The 19974-nt window shown below is 40.6% G+C and overlaps 1 protein-coding gene across 1 annotated transcript; it reads right to left on the bottom strand.

Annotated features, from left to right (window-relative positions):
• Positions 1–2050: 2050 nt before the first annotated feature.
• Positions 2051–19725, bottom strand: LOC104484944 (toll-like receptor 1). The gene is made up of 5 exons (XM_086746173.1): positions 19589–19725; positions 14629–14708; positions 11208–11301; positions 7675–7742; positions 2051–5620 (listed from the first exon to the last, which is right to left on the bottom strand). Exon 5 carries the CDS (start codon positions 5530–5532, stop codon positions 3076–3078), a length of 2457 nt encoding a protein of 818 aa, XP_086602299.1. The 5' UTR covers positions 5533–5620; positions 7675–7742; positions 11208–11301; positions 14629–14708; positions 19589–19725; the 3' UTR covers positions 2051–3075.
• Positions 19726–19974: the final 249 nt, after the last annotated feature.

The following is a 19974-nucleotide window of genomic DNA, read 5'->3' as shown; positions in this document are numbered from 1 at the left end:
TGTCAAATTAGACAGCGATAATTTAATCGGCCACTGGGTGTCACCCTTATTCTGAGAAAAAGGCAAAAATTAAGCTTACGCAACTGTGACTTAAACTCTTTCCCTTCTCGCAGTGAAGAAATGAAGCTGTTCCCTCTGTCTTACCTTCTATCGCTGAGGCAGATCCTGTCATGCACAGAAATCTGCTCAAGGATTCAAAACTGATCTTTGTGTCTTTACCACAACTTTTAGCCATAAAAACACTTTTAACATGTTCCCTACAGTTAAAAATCCAGCCTGGCCGAACACCAACAAAGTCGATACACGGTGTTGCTGTCTTGTGTGGTTTCAGGCCTGTGAGGCCAGAGCTGAGATCATTTTTATAAACATGGACATTAGTATTTCAAGAGTTCAGCCAGATACTTGTGTCCTGTAAGTCTTGCAAACTTCTTCCCAAGAAGCAGCTCTAGGAACACATTAAAAAAAAAAAATCTTCAACAGCGTATTGCCTCATTAAAAAAAACAGTAAAGAAAAGCATTTGCTATATTTGGAAAAAAAAAATAATCAACACTTTATGTACCCTCTGAACAGAAACAGAGTTTCAGGGAAGAAGAAAATGGAAGTTCCAACAGAGAAGTGATGAGAAAATGTCAAATGTTAACTTAAAAAGGCATGTGCATGAAAGATTTGTGAGGCAGGAAGGACAGAGTATGAATGCATGTTACAGGGTTAATATCCTAAAACAATATGCATGGTGGACCTGAGAAACTGTGCCTTTCATGCCTACTTACAACTTAAGTTTCAGAATAGTCTTAAAGGGACTCTTCCACAGCCCAGACTCGGTATGTTATTTAGGACATAAAACCCAGTTTGCTGATGCATTACACTTACAGAGACCAGAAAGCCTGATTTGAGCAATTTTACTTCCTCTTTTCCCATCTAGTAAACAGGACAGAATAAGTGCCCACTAAAACATTACCACTAAGTGTGAACACTCATCATGTGCTTAAACTGTAACACTTGGGAGAAGGAGAAGTCTTTCAGGAAGGAGGGGCTCTGGTTTTCTGGTCGCATTCTCCGCTGTAGAGTGCAGAGGAGCCCCGGAGAGGTCAAGGCTACAGAACTCCCAACCGGCTTAACGTGCACCGACCTCTCTGACTGAGCAGCTCCTTGAGCACCTGAGAGCTGTATAGCACACAAGCTTTAAATTATAGACAGAGATAACTCTGGTTGTAGCTGAAATAAAGAAGCCACTGAAGCTTAGCCAGGCAAGAGGAGACAGCAATGTTACAGAGGAAGCAAAGAACCTGCACCCAGAGGGATGCTGTACAGTTGGGGAAAAGCTGTTAAGAAGGAAACATTGCAGCTCCAGTGGCACATTCAGGCTGCAGCCCCAGGTTTAACATCACTGCTTCTGTGGAAAGCGCCTCGCGACTTGCTCTGTCTGTCAGGCCGGCACGTGAGGTTTGCCATGCACTTTCGGCAGCGCCCCATGGAGCCCAATTCCCTTGGCCACCATGCTGGGTTGCCATGAAGCACAAGCAGAGCACTAAGCTCCTCTGTGTCTTTGAACATCTCCCCTCATCATAAATAACCTGCTTTTCAAGCATGCCACATCTACCAGCTCCCATGAAGCAGCCCTTTTTAAGGTACCCAAAGAAAGCTTGGTCCTGGCTTTGGGAAGGGGGACATCTCAGTTATGTGCTATCACAGAAGTCAGTAGCCAACTTCCCTTAGCTTGAAATTAAGACTTAACAGAGGTTTTTAGCCCTTGTCTCCAAACCTCTACCTTGAGAGCCACGCACTTAGCATCCTCCTGCGATACCTAGGTAACCTGAGGTGGTAAGTAAGTCCACAGTGGCTCTCCCATAGCTCTCCATCCACTGCTTCATCTAGCTACCACCACTCATGCCGGGCAGGTGCACAGTCAGCCACCTTGGTGAGTGTAAAGGATTACATCCTCTTACTGGCTTGCTCACTTCATGGTTGTGATCAGAGGGCTTTGCGTTTCCATTAAGCTGTAAGTATAATTACACAACTCCTCATCACCACTGAAATGACAACAGGAAATTTAATAACAGATAAAAAATGAGAGGTTTATTAGATTGTCAAATTAAGTCCAAGCACAGCAAGTGATTAGATGTCTGCTATCAAGAAATACCATTAGTTTAATCACTTTGATTTTACCAGAGAAGTTATTTCCCAATGAAAATTACTTCTTTTTCACCTGAATGATGATCCTCAGCAACTGCTGATTAAAAGTGCAAGGTAACAGAGTTCAGTGCAAGTCTGGTGATAAAAGGGGATTAATCTCCAAAATCAAGTTTCTACATTTTAGAAAACAGGAAAAACAAGCAACCTAATATAGCTTGATATGATCATAGCAGAAAGCAGCAGTATTAAACTACTATAAAAAATTCCTACGTTCAGATATTCACTATGATTTTGAAGACAAATAATAGTGAATTCTATGAAATCATGACTTGGTAGGTAAATCTAAGCAAGTGGGAATGTTTAGTACACCAAAGGAAGAAGAATATTAAATAGGGATTAATGCCTCCAATTTTAAGCTCTTACCTAGGAAAGTCTCTCTCTGCGATGAAGGGAAACACTTCTAGAAAGGGAAAATAGGCTGAAGGTGTAGAGATACTGTACCCTTGGCATCGACTCTACCAACGTACAGGAGGGATTTAAAGAGTTTTCTCCTTCTTTGTATGATTTAATTAAACTCAACGAAGCAGATCCCAACCACCTTAATCCCACAGTATCCATGTCAGAACAAAGATTAAATGCATGCCTTGACAGTCCTCATGACATTGAACCAACCACTATTTTTGTTACTTTCAAATATGACTTTAAATCGGAAAAGCCAAAAATAGATGCAATCCAAGACTACAAAAATAAGTGCAATCACAATGAAAATTTCTCTCTTCTCTTTGTTGATGATGGGCAACTACAGAAGACTTCTGACTACTTTCACAACTAGAATAAGCAATAGCAATTTCTGCATGTATCACAATTGCATTTTGCTACAAAAAAAAAAAAAGGGATACTGAAAAAAAATTATTAACACCATTTAATGCAAGACAGTCAGGTCAGTTATTCATATAGTGACTTAAACTACTAGCAGAACCAACAACATTCTCCTCCTCATTTGCATCAACGGATTTTGGCAGGTCAATGCTAATAGCTGCCCTCAGGTTAGCCCAGAAAAGGGCACGCTTGCTCCTCTCCTTCGGCCACTCCAGGTAGGTTCGCTTTGCCATGAGAGCCTTCAGCTTGTGATACCTGGCAGGGATAATGTACGGAGGGATCGGGTCCAGCAAAATGAGGATCAAGCTGTTGGAATTCTCACTGAATAATTTGTGATGGGCAAAGTACAGCTCATAGTGACACCACTCGCTCTGCACAAAATTGGGAGACAACACAAAGATCGACTTGTAGCTCTTCTCAATGCAGTTAATGATGTTCTCCACAATGCTCTTGCCAGGGATGAAGTTTCTCTCATGCTGGCACAGTTGTACACAGCCCTCCCCCTTCTCCAGGTTTGGGATCAGCTCGTTCTTCACCCACAACGAATCGCGCTCGCTGTATGAAATGAACGCGTGAAACTGCAGAACGGCCCCCTGCTCTTCGGGGTGGTTGTGCCAAGCTCTCCGCTTCGTCTGCGTCCACTGCCACGTCATCCGCACGTACCAGGGCACATCCAGGTAGATGCACAGAAAGGCCATGACAGCCACCAGCACCAGCGTCAGCAGCAGAGCTGTCACAAGCAACAGTACTGTGTTGCAAGCCAGTTCACTCAGGTGGAAGTCCTTCAGCTGCGTTCCTCGCAAGTCTTCCGGGTACTCGCACACATACGCCGCCGGCCAGCCAAACAGCTTCCCCCTAGACTGCCTCTCCAGGCGGATAAAGTCTTGCAGTTCACAGGAACACTTGAACGGATTGTGCCCAGCTTGCAGCTCCCTCACCCTCAGGCAGCTCTGGAAGAAGTCGGCAGATGGGGTGAGGACCAAATTCATCTCTATGTTCAGGAACTCCAGGGACGTAAAGCCACTGCACCCTGGCAAGTCAGCTAGCCTGTTTGATGCCAGGTTCAGCTCTTTCAAAGATTTCAGCTCAGCCATCCTCTTGGGGACACTGGTGATCTGATTGTTTTGGAGGTCGAGTTTTTTGATGTTGACTGGCAGGCACTCAAATGCAGTATCCGTCAACTGATTAGAGGACAAGTCCAACTCTGTCAGAGACTCAGCCCATTGGCATTGCACGTCAGTTGCATCGTGACTCAGCAAATTGTTGCTCATGTCCAAATATTTCAGCAATTTCATATGGCTGGTCATGAAGCTCACCTTGGAAAGGCTCTCAAATTTATTCCTCTGCAAAATAAGTAATGTCAGTTCTGTCAGAGTGCCACAATTCTGGAACAATTCATCCGTCAGGGCATTGTGAGAAAAATTTAAATACTGAAATGAGCTTGTTCTATTGGGGCAAAGCATGTGTGGCATATATGCATCATATATTGTCAAATTGGCAATATTCATCTCTGAAATCTGTCTGTATAGAATCTCCTGGTTGAAATAATAAAGCTTGTTACGAACGTGCTCCAAGGTTAGAGTTTTCATGGAGCCGTCCAAAGAGATTAATTGTTCCACAGAGCTTAATAAGGGTAGAAATTGATATTCAGTCTGCTCGCTTAGTGGTCCCCGAAAAGTCAAATTTCTCACAGTCAAATGCTCCACAGGTGAATACCAAATAAGCAGGAAAATTTGCAAAATGATAGCCCATTGTAAGTCCACAGTGTCAAGCATCAGAGCCGTTGTCTTGATTTTTTTTAGAAGTGTTAAAGAAGGAGAGGGGAAATCTTTGTAGTTCAAGGTATATCTTAAGTTAACTATTTTTAAGTTTTCTGAAGTGCTCATTCCATCATACAACAGGGAAAAATTGAAGTTTTGGTTTGCTGCAAAAACAATGTGGAGGCTCCTGGTCTTCAAGGCTGTCAGACTCTGCGGCTCATACAGAGAAAAGTCTTCTAAGGTTAGGAAGACAGTGTGCAGCTGCAAATGTTCGATGTACCTCAAGTCTGACCTTCGTATCACAGTGGCACTTAATCCTAGGTACTCCAAACGAAACATGTTCCCAAATTCCTGACAGATGGGTAGGGCAGTAAATTTATTGAAGGAAAGATCTAAATGTCTAAGATATGTGAGAGCTGGACAGTAAACTTTCAAAATGTTATTATGAGATAAATCTAAGTATTCTAAATCCTCATTAAAAATGAAGACACTAAAGTCAAGCTCCCTAATTAGATTCTGAGAAAGATTTAATACTTGAAGGTCAGAAAGATAAATAAATTCTGAGATACTAAGTGCAGAGATCCTATTATATGATAAATCTAATACAAGAGTATGAACTGGAATGTTTTTTGGAACATCGGTTAGCAAACTCCTTGAATAATTTGCAATAAGTTCATTTGCCACAGTTGACCGGATATTATTCCACAGCACGATTGTAAAGACACAAGCAAAGACATAGATATTTGTAAGGGGTCTCATTATGCTTTCTAGGATTATCTTGGGTTTTTTTGCAGAAACACAGAAGCATATCTTTGCTGTTCAATATGTCTCAGTGACGAGTCCAGCCCTATGAAGAGAAAACACATGGAATTTGCTGAAATTGTTGAACTGTTGAATTCGCCTTTTTTTTTGCTAAGGTAAAATTCAATACAAAATTTATGTAATAAAAATGTTATTTTAACATACTCTTGTTCTAAGTTCTTATCAGTCCTCCTCATCTTCAATTCCAATTATTTATTTTCTCAGTTAAGTAGAAATTAATTCCTTTACAATGGGAGGAATATAACCAATGGTATGTTAAAAAAACACAGATGTGTTAAGAAATGCAAATTTCTCAACAATCTTGAAAAATACAAAACTGGTACATACAGATATCCATGCATTTAGGAGTAAATGAGAACACGACAAGCCTCCCATCTGCTCTTTCTGTACACCCCATGTCCACACGTATTTGGGGACAGAATTCTAAAAGCCCCATGGACCCTCACAGGAACCAGTGCAAAAGCAGCCTCTTCACTCAGAAGAGCCAAAGGATATTCCTCTTCACACTGCAAAGAGCCAGGACACAGCCATGCACCCTCTCAGGGTCAGCCGGCCAGAGAAGCTGATCAGCTTTGTCTTTGCTACAGCACAGAGACATAGGGGTCCATTTTTCCAGAAAGCCAAGAATCTTGAGGAGGAATTATACTGTCTCATGCCAGTCTGTCCAAAAGCATACTATCAGGAAAATCACAGTATAACCGGACACTATGTATGAAGCAATGCTACCCAAAATCTGAAAGAAAACACTTGACCCTTCCAAAGACTCCAGGATTTCCTAGATGTCCTAGGACACTACATTTTCCAAACTACCCCACAGTTGCAACTTGACAAAGAACCCCTCTAGAAATGGCGGGGGACAATGAGTCTAGTTCAAAGAATAAAAAAAAACCCGGGGAAAGAAAGATTTTGTTGATAGGCAAAATAGTCCAGCAGGGTTAATATCTGGTTATATCTATCAATAGCCTACACAGATTTGGAGAGGCATCAATCCCATCATGAAAAACCATGACCTGAGCATTACTCTCATTTTGTCAAGCATTTAACACAACACAACAGACAACCTGAAGTATGAGCAACTTGTAAACTGTTTCAGGAGACAAACATCCCTAGTATTTTTTTTCCTGTGCTGATTTGTCTGTAAAAAATCCAAAGTTTTAAAATTCTGCCCCTGTGTAATCTTTTGTTAAATAAAAATCAAAAGTCTATTTTTTCAGTTCTAATGTGTTAGTCCCTAATAATTTGATTGACTGATACCAAAACTCGTCCCTTCCCCTTCAAGTCTCCTACAAAGCTTAATCGAGTTTTCTTTTAATTAAGTAAAGCAAAAATATGTGTAATAAACATCACCAACGGCAATGAAACAATAAATCAGTAAATATAAATTTCTACCTTGATATAATCCAATTGACAGGTCAAATTCTGTCTTCAGAAAGTTGTGCTAGCGTATATGAGCACAGAACAGAAATGAAGCTCACTCACAAGAAGAACCAAGAAGATGAAATTTGACCCAGCTTCCTTCAAAGAGCAGCTGACTCTGTTCTTCAGAGTCCAAGCTGGTAAAGAACCTCTGGAATCAAATAAAACTTGATCTGGAACTACCTAGAGGAACTTCCCCCTGGCCAAAAGGGATGTCAGTAACAAAGCAAGAAATGTTCTGAAGGAATAAAAAAACAGAAAGCTATTCTCTGTCCATGCTCCATTGCCAGATGGGTTTTAATTTACTGTGCAAGCTATGCTAAGCACTGCAACAAGGGACAATCCACACTGTACAGCACTGAAGAGTACCACAGTCAAAGAATAAAGCAGATATGTCTAGCAAAGCAATATTAAGGATCAACAGTTAGCCCTCCAACATTATTTTATAATGCTATTAAATTAGAGTTGTCTGAGAATGAAAATTGCCAATTTTTCCCTTTCTTCTTTGTTGAAATTCAACATATAGAGGAGCATTTTCACTGAAATTTCAAAATGCAAGAATGTGTTCCAACAGTGAAGAAACATCAGCAGCTAAGATTTGATGGAGTCCAAAATACATGTAACAAAAAAAAAAAAGTAAATAATGGAGTAAATACAACCCACCTTTTGTGCGTGGAATTCATCTCTGAGTGAAGAACTGGCAAAAGCCCTCTGCATACTTGATTAACATCCTTAAAACAGAATTTCAAACATACGTAATCTTCAGGCTGGGGAATCGCACATGATATACTAACTCCTTAATAATTACCACCTCAGGAAGTAGAAGGAACAGGGTTTTCTTATATAGGCTATTTAATTCTAAGAATTAATGACATTTCCTTACAATGCAGGTATTAAGAGCACAAATGAAAGGAAACTTCTAGCCGTCCAGACTTGAAATACATTTACTTCTGTAATATTTACATAACTGCACAGTTTAGGAGGAAATAAACCTATCTGTGGTACAGAATATTCACCAAGGCAAGACTGTTTAAATAATTCTGCATTTCTAATTTCATGTCTACTTCATGTCTGCTTCTGATGGTTACACAGATGTTCTAGAAATTCGTCAACTGCATCTCCTCTTTTGCACGCACAGAAAAAAGGAAGCGGAGCCCTCACCACCAATTTCTCTTCCTATCAAAATATCTTGCAGAGCTCTGCCCCGCTGAGTTATTTTCCCTAGCAAGCAGACTAATTCATGTAGCACACAGACAGATGGTGAAAGCTTAGATCTCAAAAGCTAGTAATGGGGGCAAACTGGCACTGTTCAAAACCTTGACAGCTCAGTCATCTTTACACTCGAGACGCCTCAGACGGTTATCAGGGATGCCCCACACTGTAGCTCCCTTCAAAAGAATTATAAAAAATTAATTATAGAGAATATTCTCTATGATGTGAAAGCTGTAAAGAAGCCATGAAGAGTACAGCAATGCAGGGCAATCTGGGGATGGAGGAATCCAATAAAGCAGCCGTTCCATTAGCGTTTTGAACAGGGGCATGAGCCCAGCGAGCAAACCAACAGAGCAGAGAGTGAGTGCATTGCAAATGCAGATGCAAATAACCAAAACCAACACCTCACTTCCAAAAGCCTCCAAACTAATGCAACATGCTTCAGTAAGATTAATTAGCAAGGAAGAAAGAAGAGATTAATAAATGAATGAAGATTAATCTTAATGAATTTTGAGATTAAATTCATTAAGTGTGTAATGAATTCTTCAGATATGAGCAAACTATGGGGAGAGGGAGCACCTGGGCCCATTCTGGACTCAGTCTGGAGCTTACTCCACCCCATTAAACAGCACCTTGGAGGAGCTGAGGGCAAGAAGGGATTCAGCTAAAGATGAATTCTTGAGCCAGAGAATGTCCACCCTTTATTGAATGCAGGGGGGAACACTTCCACCAAGGATGAGGAAAAGACTGAGGTGCTTAATGCCTTCTTTGCCTCCATCTTTAACAGTAAGACCAGTTATCCCCAGGGTATTCAGCCCCCTGAGCCGGAAAACAAGGACGGAGAGCAAAATAAACCCCCCATAATCCAGGAGGAAGCAGTTAACGACCTGCTATGCCACCTGGACATGCACAAGTCTAGAGTCTGGATGGGATCCCCCCAAGACTACTGAGGGAGCTGGTGGAAGAGCTTGCCAAGCCACTCTCCATCATTTATCAGCAGTTCTGCTTAACAGGGGAGGTCCCAGATGACTGGAGGCTTGCCAATGTGATGCCTATCCACAAGAAGGGTAGGAAGGAGGATCCAGGGAACTACAGGCCTGTCAGCCTGACCTCAGTGCGGGGAAGATTATGGAGTGGTTCATCTTGAGTGCACTCACCAGGCGTGTGCAGGACAACCAGGAGATCAGGCCCAGCATGGGTTCATGAAAGGCAGGTCCTGCTTGACCAGCCTGATCTCCTTCTATGACCAGATGATCCGCCTAGTGGATGAGGGGAAGGCTGGGGATGTTATCAGCCTGGACGTTAGCAAAGCCTTTGATACTGTCTCCCACAGCATTCTCCTAGAGAAACCGGGGGCTCATGGCTTGGACAAGTGTACCCTGCAATGGGTTAAAAACTGGCTGGATCGCCAAGCCCAGAGAGTTGTGGTGAACAGAGTTAAATCCAGTTGGCGGCTGGTCACAAGCAGTGCTCCCCAGGGCTCAGTTTTGGGGCCAGTTCTGTTTAATATCTTTATCAATGATCTGGACAAAGGGATTGAGTGCTCCCTCAGTAAGTTTGCAGATGACACTAAACTGGGTGGAAGTGTTGATCTGTGCAAGGGTAGGAAGGCTCTGCAGAGGGCTTTGGACAGGCTGGATCGATGGGCCAAGGTCAATTGTTTGAGGTTCAACAAGGCCAAGAGCTGGGTCCTGCATTTTGGTCACAACAACCCAATGCAACACTACAGGCTTGGGGAACCGTGGCTGGAAAGCTGCCCAGTGGAAAGGGACCTGGGGATGCGAGTTGACAGCCAGCTGAACATGAGCCCACAGTGTGCCCAGGTGGCCAAGAAGGTCAACAGCATCCTGGCTTGTATCAGGAACAGTGTGGCCAGCAGGAGTAGGGAAGTGATTGTGCCCTTGTACTCGGCACTGGTGAGGCTGCACCTCGAATACTGTGTTCAGTTTTGGGCTCCTCACTACAAGAAGGAGGTTGAGTTGCTGGAGAGTGTCCAGAGAAGGGCAACGAAGCTGGTGAGGGGTCTGGAGAACAAGTCTTATGAGGAGCAGCTGAAGGAACTGGGATTGTTTAGTCTGGAGAAGAGGAGGCTGAGGGGAGACCTTATTGCTCTCTACAGCAATGCCTGAAAGGAGGTTGTAGTGAGGTGGGTGTTGGACTCTGCTCTCAAGTAACTAGTGATAGGATGAGAGGAAATGGCCTCAGGTTGTGTCAGGGGAGGTTTAGATTGAATATTAGGAAAAATTTCTTTACTGAAGGAGTGGTCAATCATTAGAACAGGCTGCCCAGGGAAGTGGTGGAGTCACCATCCCTGGAGGTGTTAAAAAAATGTGTAGATATGGCACTAGAGGACATGGTTTAGTAGGCATGGTGGTGTTGGGTTGACAGTTGGACCTGATGATCTTAGAGGTCTTTTCCAACCTTACTGATTCTATGATTCTAAGCTGAGAAGTATGAAAATTTATGCTAGATATCAGCGCAAGTTATATTTCAAGTTTGCACTAGATTCCTTTGAAACTTTTCTTTTGCAATTGTCTTTTCAATAATTTCCTTACCACCCTTCTTTATGAAACTTTAAAATACATTCAAATAAACAGTTTGCCATAAAGAAAAATTTGCAACTAGTTAAAATAAAACTGATACTCCTGAATACCACTGTTAAATCATTAGGAACATTGCACAGTGTTATTTCTACTAACCAATTCAGCAAGGCTTTGTTTGGGGCTGGTTTCAGTTTACCGATTAAGTCATTTTGCACAAGCGGCAAAAACTAAAAAGCAGTGTATTTCTGTTCATGCGTCCTGAAATGTACCAGCTAAATACCATCCTCTCCATAGTCAGCCTATGTACACTCATGTAGACACCTGAAGTTTATACCACAGGGTTTTTTCTGCAGCCGATTCTATCAACGAGGCCCTACCTTCACAACCAACCTTTCCTCAAGGTACACTTCACACTTCTGCCTGTGTGTTGTGATTACTTACCCAGAAAGGAACCACAGCTATGCTTGGCTGGGTATCAGAAGCTATTGAGGACCAGCGCTGTGCCCAAAGGTGTGAAGAATCTCTCCAACTGGATCTGCAGAAGGGCATTTACATGTGCGAAACACCGAGTTAAAACATAGCCAGAGCAGATGGATTCATCCAAACACTCATGAAAAGTTAATATAATTATTGAAGGTTGCAAAGCCAGCGTTTGGTCATATCGAGGCTCTTACCTTCAACTGCAATTCTCATTGTCACAACTTAACCCTGTGTGTCAAGTAAGTGAAAAAAGGGCTAAATGCCACCGCCAGTCAAAGTGAGCAGAGATTGAGCAGAGATTGTATCACATTTATGCCAAAGCCTATTTTGCTTGGTCATAAATAGATAAAAGAATCAAAGCTGTGGAAATCAAACTGGTACCACAGAGCCACCTTGCACAATACAGAACTTCCTCATGTATTGGTTTATCAGTACTGCTTCCTCTTGACCAAACAGTGACTACAAATGAGTATTACAGTCAACCTCAGTAAATGTTTCTGAAAGAAAAAACAGCCAAACTGAAGCCCTGAGTAAAAACACCGGTTTCACAAAGGTTTTGAACCTTACCCTCCACAGAATGCGTCACCTCCCAGGGAGTCCCATTCTTTTCCCTTGAGCACCTTTCCCAGCTCTAACCCTCTGCAAGTGAACTTCAGTGATGATGCTTTGTAACATTTCTGAAGCTAAAAAGAGCCGAGCTCTCAGCAGGGCAACCCACAGTGCATCAGGACTCCCAGTCTGCTGCAGTTTCCTTTATATTACACACTACTTAAATATTGAATCATAGAATCATAAAATGGGTTAGGGAAGGACCTTTAAAGGTCATCTAGTCTAACACCCCTGCAAGGAGCAGGGACATCTTTAACTAGATCAGGTTGCTCAGAGCCTCATCCAACCTAGCCTTGAACGTTTCCAGGGATGGGGCATCCACCACCTCTCTGGGCAACCTGTGCCAGTGTTCCACCACCCTCAGTGTAAAAAATTTTTTCCTAATATCTAATCTAAATCTACCCCCCTCTATTTTAAAACCATTACCCCTAGTCCTGTCACAACAGGCCCTACTGAACAGCCTCTCCCCATCTTTCCTGTAGGCCCCCTTGAGGTACTGGAAGACCGCTATCAGGTCTCCCCAGAGCCTCCTCTTCTCCAGGCTGAACAGCCCCAACTCTCTCAGCCTGTCCTCATCAGAGAGGTGCTCCAGCCCTATTATCATCTTCATGGCCCTCCTCTGAACCCTCTCCAACAGGTCCATGTCCTTCTTATGTTGGGGGCTCCAGAACTGAACACAGTACTCCAGGTGGGGTCTCACCAGGGCGGAGTAGAGGGGGAGGATCATCTTCTTCGAACTGCTGGCCATGCTTCTCTTGATGCAGCCCAGGCTGCAGTTGGCTTTGTGGACCGCAAGGGCACATTGCCAGCTCATGTTGAGCTTCTCGTCCACCAGCACTCCCAAGTCCTTCTCCTCAGGGCTGCTCTCAATCCATTTTCTGCTCAGCCTGTATTTGTGCCTGGGATTGCCACGACCTGTGTGCAGGACCTTGCACTTGGCCTGGTTGGACTTCATGAGGTTCTCACGGGCCCACCTCTCCAGCCTGTCAAGGTCCCTCTGGATGGCATCCCTTCCCTCCAGTGTGTTGATGGCACCACACAGCTTGGTGTTGTCAGTAAACTTGCTGAGGGTGCACTCTATTCCACTGTCCCTGTCGCTGACAAGACTTTTTATACCTAAAAGTATTTACACTTTCACTTCATTCTGCACATTTTTTAGGTTTGGACGGTGTTTAAACCCCATGTTATCAGTTTTGTATGCTGATATTATTATGCATGTAAAAATAGCATTCCTGCTAGTCACCAAGATGACTAGTCAAATGCCAGGAATCTGCTCTGATATGGTATCTGACATCAGAATACATTTACACACTCCCTTTTCCTGATAGCTGGAGTGCAATAGCAGTTACAGATTTCAGTGCAGAACCAGTTGCAGACTCACATCACCAGGCAGCACAGACAAGGGCAGCTACTTTCCAAAATGTGCAGATAAAGTGGCTGACATGGGCTGTGAGAGTACATATGGCTCCACGTACAGAAAAAAATTCCTCATGGACTAAAATTAGTTTTCTAGACAGTGTTCAGAGTATGACAAAGGCTAAAATAATTGCTTGAAATATTCTGATATTTATCACTTGAGAAACCCATACTCTGCTGTGGAATCCGAGAAACTAGATGTAGTAATTCATTGCATGTGTAGCTGTTTTGTCAATTATCTGGCACACATCATGGACAAAAATCTAATAGTATGTGGGCTTCTTGTTCTAAAGTTCAAGTTTTAACTGCTCCCCATGCTCATTACAAACCTCCCTTTCCAACATTATGCACTCAAGGATTTTGCACATATTCCAGAAACCTACAGTTATGTATTTCTGCTTATGACTGCTTCAGCTAAATTGCCGGAGGTCACGTACTTCCCAATTTCTTTCCAAAGTCACAAGCAAACTGTGAAATAATTAATTCCTGACAACAAGTATGTGCTTTCACCTGAGTAACAGGAAGGATTCCTGGTGCGTGCTCTGACTTTCAGAGGGTTTCTCTGTCCTCTGGCCACCAGAGGAAGCCATACAAGTTCTTACAGCTTCACACACAACAGGGTACGTTAACTGTATTACTCTCAAATTTATTCTTCTGCAAGATTAATGTCTCCAGTTGAATTAATTTGTCACAGTTTTGAAAAAGAAGATCTGTTAAATCATTCTTAAAAAAATTTAGATATCTAAAGGGACTGTCAGATGAAGGACACAGCATAAGTATCAGCTCTGATTCAGCTATTGTCAAGGCTGCAATATTCATGTCTGCAAATATTTTGTACAGGTCATCCTGTAAGAAGTACAGATCTGTGACTAAAACCTTCCTCGCTGTCAATGCTGTCATAGAGGTACCTGAATAGTCAAAGTTATAGCTTACAATATCCAACAATTGTGTTATACTGTTAATACTGAAGTATTCAATGGATGAGTGCCATACAGTCTGAAAAATTTCCATTAGAGCATTCCAGGCCACTGACACGTTTGTCAGTGTCAGATTTTGTAACCTGGAGCCTTGTCTGAAATTCAATAATAAATCTACTAAATTTTTTACATCGTCAGTTGCGATTTCTGACAATGACAGGCTTTCTGCAGTATTTTGTATCACAACCCAGTGAAAATTAGCTTTGGACTGATGACTATTTCTATGCAGGAGTGGCAGGCTCTTGATTCTTTCCTCAGAACCATCTTCGGGAAAAGCATTAGAAACAGATGTAAAGAGTTCATTTTCCACAGACAGGCTGACACAGTTCCAAAAAGTTAATGCAAACAGACACTTGTAAATAAAAAAGTTTCTGAGAGACCTCATATTTTCTGTTGTACTGGTTTCTGGTTCCTTGGGGATGCTCAATACTTTTCTTATCTGTTCATCTTTGTTCTAATCCTGTAGCAAAACAAACAAAAATAAAACCCAGATTGTATCATTAAGTGGCTATGCAGGAGCCCTCATAGAGACTGATTTTTTTAAGGTTCCAATTTCTTATCTTTTCCTTTGACTCAAAAAGCAATGAAGGCATATAATATTCAGGAAAGGCATTCTTTATTAAGAGAACACTATTGGAATTTCTATTTGGTAAATATGCTGTATTTAATACATAATGAGTCTGTTTCTTACAAAGCATGTCTGATTTCATAGGTGACTAAAATTTGCTGCTTGCTTACAGAACTACTGCTGTGATTCAATGTATTATGAAGGCTTCCCACAATTGTATAATACACTTTGATCAGAAAGTACAATATTTGAGGTCAGTGTGATCTTCCTCTCCTCAGATTCCCTCTTGAAGGATATGAACTAGACTCAGAGATATATATTTTTTAAATGGACTTGTGACTATAAAACCTGGACTGGAACACAGGATGTAGGTTCAAGAGAGTGAGTCAAAATCTGAACATCTTTACATAGTTGAGATCGGTCATTAGTGCTTATTTTAACCGGGGAAACCAGCCTGGGGAGTAGGATTTTCTATATTTATGCTATGGGGAAGTCCACATAAGAGTTCGCTTCTTGTCTGGGCTTCAGCATCTCCTCAATTTAGATTCTGAAAGCGGGGTGTCCCCATGTCTGATTTGTCAGGTGTACACAGAGGACACCAAACACACACTGAAAATATCTGCATACTACACAAAAAAAATAGCAGTTGTAGAACCTCTGTACACAAAATCTAGCCCTGATCTAAGGACACTGACCTCAAATGTCTTTTATGAAAGAGAGGCTATTTAACATGATTTAGAGAAAAATTATAACCGTGGCTTTGCTTTGATTTTCCCTAACAGAGGACACTTTTCCTTTCATAATATAGGAGTTCAGGAGCTCCAGCCTCCCTTTGTTTAAGTCAGCCATTGTGAATATTGCCTTAAATATCCTTTTAGATATTGCAATAAATCTATTAGATCACCTTTCTGAAAGATGAACTGGTAAAAACTTAGCTAACATTTTTCTACGTGTAAATCTTGAATTACATTTTTTTCTAGATTTCTGAAATCTTTTTGGTTCCTCAGAACATTCTTCTCCTCTTCCTCCCATTATTTTTAAATCATAGTTGTTGTCTGAAGCTTTCCATAGTCCTTACTCATGACTGCATTGGCTTTCAACTTTCCCTTGACATTGAAATGGCTAAATTGCGAGTTTATATTTCTAGTGACTCTACAATGATTTCTAGTGACGCTACAATGAGACAGTAATAGCTCTCATTTGTTGAACTAAAGCTACAACCTCAAGGACTACATCCTCTGTACCATTAACCATTCCACAAGTTTTCTTAGAATTACTTTACTGGGTCTAAAATGTACATTCTCCTTGGTCTAACACAGCCTATATTACAAAATCTCAAGAGTACAACAAAAAGCAGTCCATTGATTTCTTCTTTTGTAAAGAATGCATGGAACTGGGCTTGGAGATCATCTAGAAATAGTGGAGCAATATGGCAAAACTTTTGCAGCCTTTCTCCAGATTTTCATTTGGAAAAATTATATGCAGGTTTATGATCATAGCCCTCAAAAGGCATTTGGGCATGTGCCCAAAAGATAATCAGCATCCTCTATCCTGTTCTTCCAATTGTTTGGACAACACTATTAATCTGTATATAATCAAACTAAATACGTAGCTTTAAGAGAAATCTGAAAAAAAAAATCTACCTTCAAATCATTATTTCTTCTTAGGTTAAAATTTCAGCAATATCCAGGCACTAGGTGAAAGAAGGATATGGTTTTTCTACATGTGCTTAATTTTTTTTCTCATTCCTATATCCTGGCATTCAGTCAAATTATTTATGAGTACCTTCAAACTTTCTTTAGAATATCCTACAAAGGAACAAAATTAACAACTGTTATAACACATGACCCGTGATTTTGGGGTCATATGCCTTTTAATTCAGAAGCATCCTCAAATTTTCAAACTTGACAAAAAGAGTATTATCAAGATATAAGCAAACAAGCAATCTAGTAGGGTAAGCAAACCAATATCATAGTCAGAAATTGTCCTGTTGTTTAAAAACCAAAAGATCAAAATTGAAGTTTTAAGAGTTTTCCCAATATAAACGGTATAAACTGACTAAACTTTCATATAAGAAATGTACAGAACGCATTGAGCTATGACGGTTCAGTATTAAGGCATGCACTTTGCCAGTTATCAGCACAATGCAAAACTTCTGTGTTAAAAATACCTTTCACATGGATGAAACATCATCAAGGCAGACCCATTCCTGAACTGTACAAAAACTATTTCCATTAAATCATTGTGACTCCCTTAACTATGAGTGTAGTGCTAACACAAAGAGACTGCTATTTGGCCAGCTTCTTTGGATAAATTTATTGAACATAAGCAACTTTACTCTCATTTCTTATCCCTACGCTTGAAAGTACATCATACACTTGCTAATAACTCTCTATGGAAAACATGTCTCATTTTCAAAAAAAAAAAAAAGATGCAGAACATAAACCACTTTTAGTTAACTAGCAACCACATAGAATTAATAAAATGAAAAGTTTCTCACCTGCTCTCCGCAAAAGCAGAAAACGTATTCAGGAGAAGACAAAAAGAAAACTTCCTGTAACTCTATCCTGCAGTGTAACACCACTTAGGAACGCCCAAACTTTTTATATAAATGTTTGTGCCATCTACTGACAGCTTATGGAATGGCATTTACTTTCCTCCAGATGTGTTTTCCACCTACAACAATACTGTAATGTCCCCATTATTTAATAGTGAACTATGTGTTTTCATTCTTTGCAATAGATTAAGGGGGGGGGAGGGGAAATATTTTGACCAAGATTTGCACTGAAATTCAAACATCTTCCTCTCTGAACTTAATAATAATCTAAGTTTATATGCATTATTCTGATAACTTTTTTCCATTTAGCTATACCAGTTTAGTCATCAAATTCTTCTTAAGGCTTGTTTATAAAAGTACAGCTTGTCTTATTTTAATTTCTATTTAATGGGAATGGAAAAATAATCTCTCTCCTGCTCCAGCAGTGTTGTGATTGGGTTAAACAGTGGACATGGAAACAGTGGGTGGGATCTTGTGTGTGTGTGTGTGTGTAATTAAATCAGAGCAGCCACTTTGGTACTGAATGTCAAAACACTTGGGTTATTGTCCTGGCCAAGACATAAACTAGTCTTTATTTCTGTATAATGTTGGTCATAAATTCCATCTTAGCTGAGATCTAAATACAGAACTGCCACACTACAACCTACCTATCTGGCTCAGTGTACCACAACTCATTCACGATTTAACATTTCAATGATTCAGGATGCACAGGAAATAATCTTTAAAATTACATTTTCACTGTAAAGCTTATTCTGTATATCATATTTCATTTCTCAGCTTCAAGTGAAAAGAGGACAACCAAAAAAGGAAGGGAAAGATAGGTTAGGTAGTCAGCAACAATTTATATTCTCTGCTGTTATGCCGACGAGCCTTATGGTGCAACTCTATGATTCTAAAATTCTTTCTCCATTTCTGTTAATACAGACAAGAGTATTCACAGCTGGTTTCCAAATGACACTTTATAATGTTGTTACACACAAACCTCACCATTGTGTGCTCTTAGCTGGAAAGATTTTTCTATCCATGCTTAGGATGAGATAAAACCCTAAGGTAAGACCTTGCTTCTACCAATCATTCATTCTTGTTTTGGAATGTAACAGTTTAACTGCTGGAATATAACCTACCTATTACTCTCATGAATACAGAACCAGACATACATTTGGTTAACATGCAATAACTGCCATAAATTAAATACACTTATTCAAGTGTATCTCTTCAATTAAGCAACAATATGAGCTGGCTACTGGCATAGTTTGAGTTCTCCAGTTCTGCCTACATACTATAAAGATAGATAAAGCCTACATTAAAGAGCAAAATAAACACATTGCCCTTAATTACATGCCATTAGTCCTTAGATTTACCACTCAGATTTACCAGTGCAATCACTGGAAGAAGATTAATATATTCCTCAAGTGTTAGGCATACTTCTGTGTTTTGTTAAAAGCAGCCAAATATAGTTGTTACCTTCAATCTTTTCTTTACATTTACCTATTTATTAAAAGGCAAGTATCTTCTCTGAAACCCATGAGGAAGATGAAGACATTCAACTTAGAGTAGTGGCAAACTTAAGTGAAATCTGAGATGAGTAGAAGTGTTCAATCTCTATTGCTCATTCATTCCAAAACCATTTGCAATATTACCATAGTGAGAAAACACAAGTGAAATTAATTACTGAAAAGTGAAAGAGAAAGAAAATTAGAAAATATAAGTGCTAAATTCAATAAAGTAATTTATGAACTTAGGAAACAAATACATCCTTCTATCCCAATAGACAGACATACACATTTATGCATTTACAGTGTAAATTTCATCCTGAAGTAATAACTTTATATCACAATAGTGATTAATACTGTCTTGTAGTTCTAAAACATGCGTGGCCTTGTACAGAATATGCAAAACTGACAGTGTAAGATCCACTTTACAGTCAAAATTACCATCCATCACGGGAAAAATCAATCTCCAGCTACTGAGCTTCATCTATCATGTCTCCTCTTAAGACACTGCCCTTCCTCTTCCACAAGCTCCACTGAAAAGCAAAGGAAAATCCTTAGGGCAACTCTAGATTTCATTTTCAATAAATACACCTAAACATTAATAAATTAACCTAGAAGAGGCTAGAACTATCAGCATGCCCTGATACTTAACTTTTCATTGAACCACTTTCAAAAAAACATTATTATTTAGCAATACAAACGTTTGTTCTGCTAGCACCTACCTTAACAAGAAATTTCAGAGACTTTTGCCTGGTAAGCATGTAAGTCACGTAGCATGATCCTTATTCGTGAAGCACGCTTTAGAGAACTGGGCCTGTATTTTGTGATCTCCGACAGCAGCTCTCCTCAGTGACTCACAACATGGATTATTTTGCTTCCTGTGGCAACAGTATTTCTTTCTTCGGCAAAGGAAGATTAGTGATAGCAAGGACGCTATCAGGAATTGTGGAACTGCCTTTTATCACACTAAAAGGGCACGCTTTGCCTTAAAATGAAGCAGCAAAAAGAGGAAATGGCATGAGGAATTAGGCAGAGACGAGAACCACAGGTGGTTGGGCAAGAGCCTGCAATCCCCTTGTGCAACCAAGTGTTTCTTGCACTGCTGCCA

The sequence above is a fragment of the Chlamydotis macqueenii genome, chromosome 4 (assembly GCF_036417535.1).
Source record: "Chlamydotis macqueenii isolate bChlMac1 chromosome 4, bChlMac1.mat, whole genome shotgun sequence".
NCBI classification, from domain to species: Eukaryota; Metazoa; Chordata; class Aves; order Otidiformes; family Otididae; genus Chlamydotis; species Chlamydotis macqueenii.
This window is presented reverse-complemented; position numbering and strand designations above follow the sequence as displayed.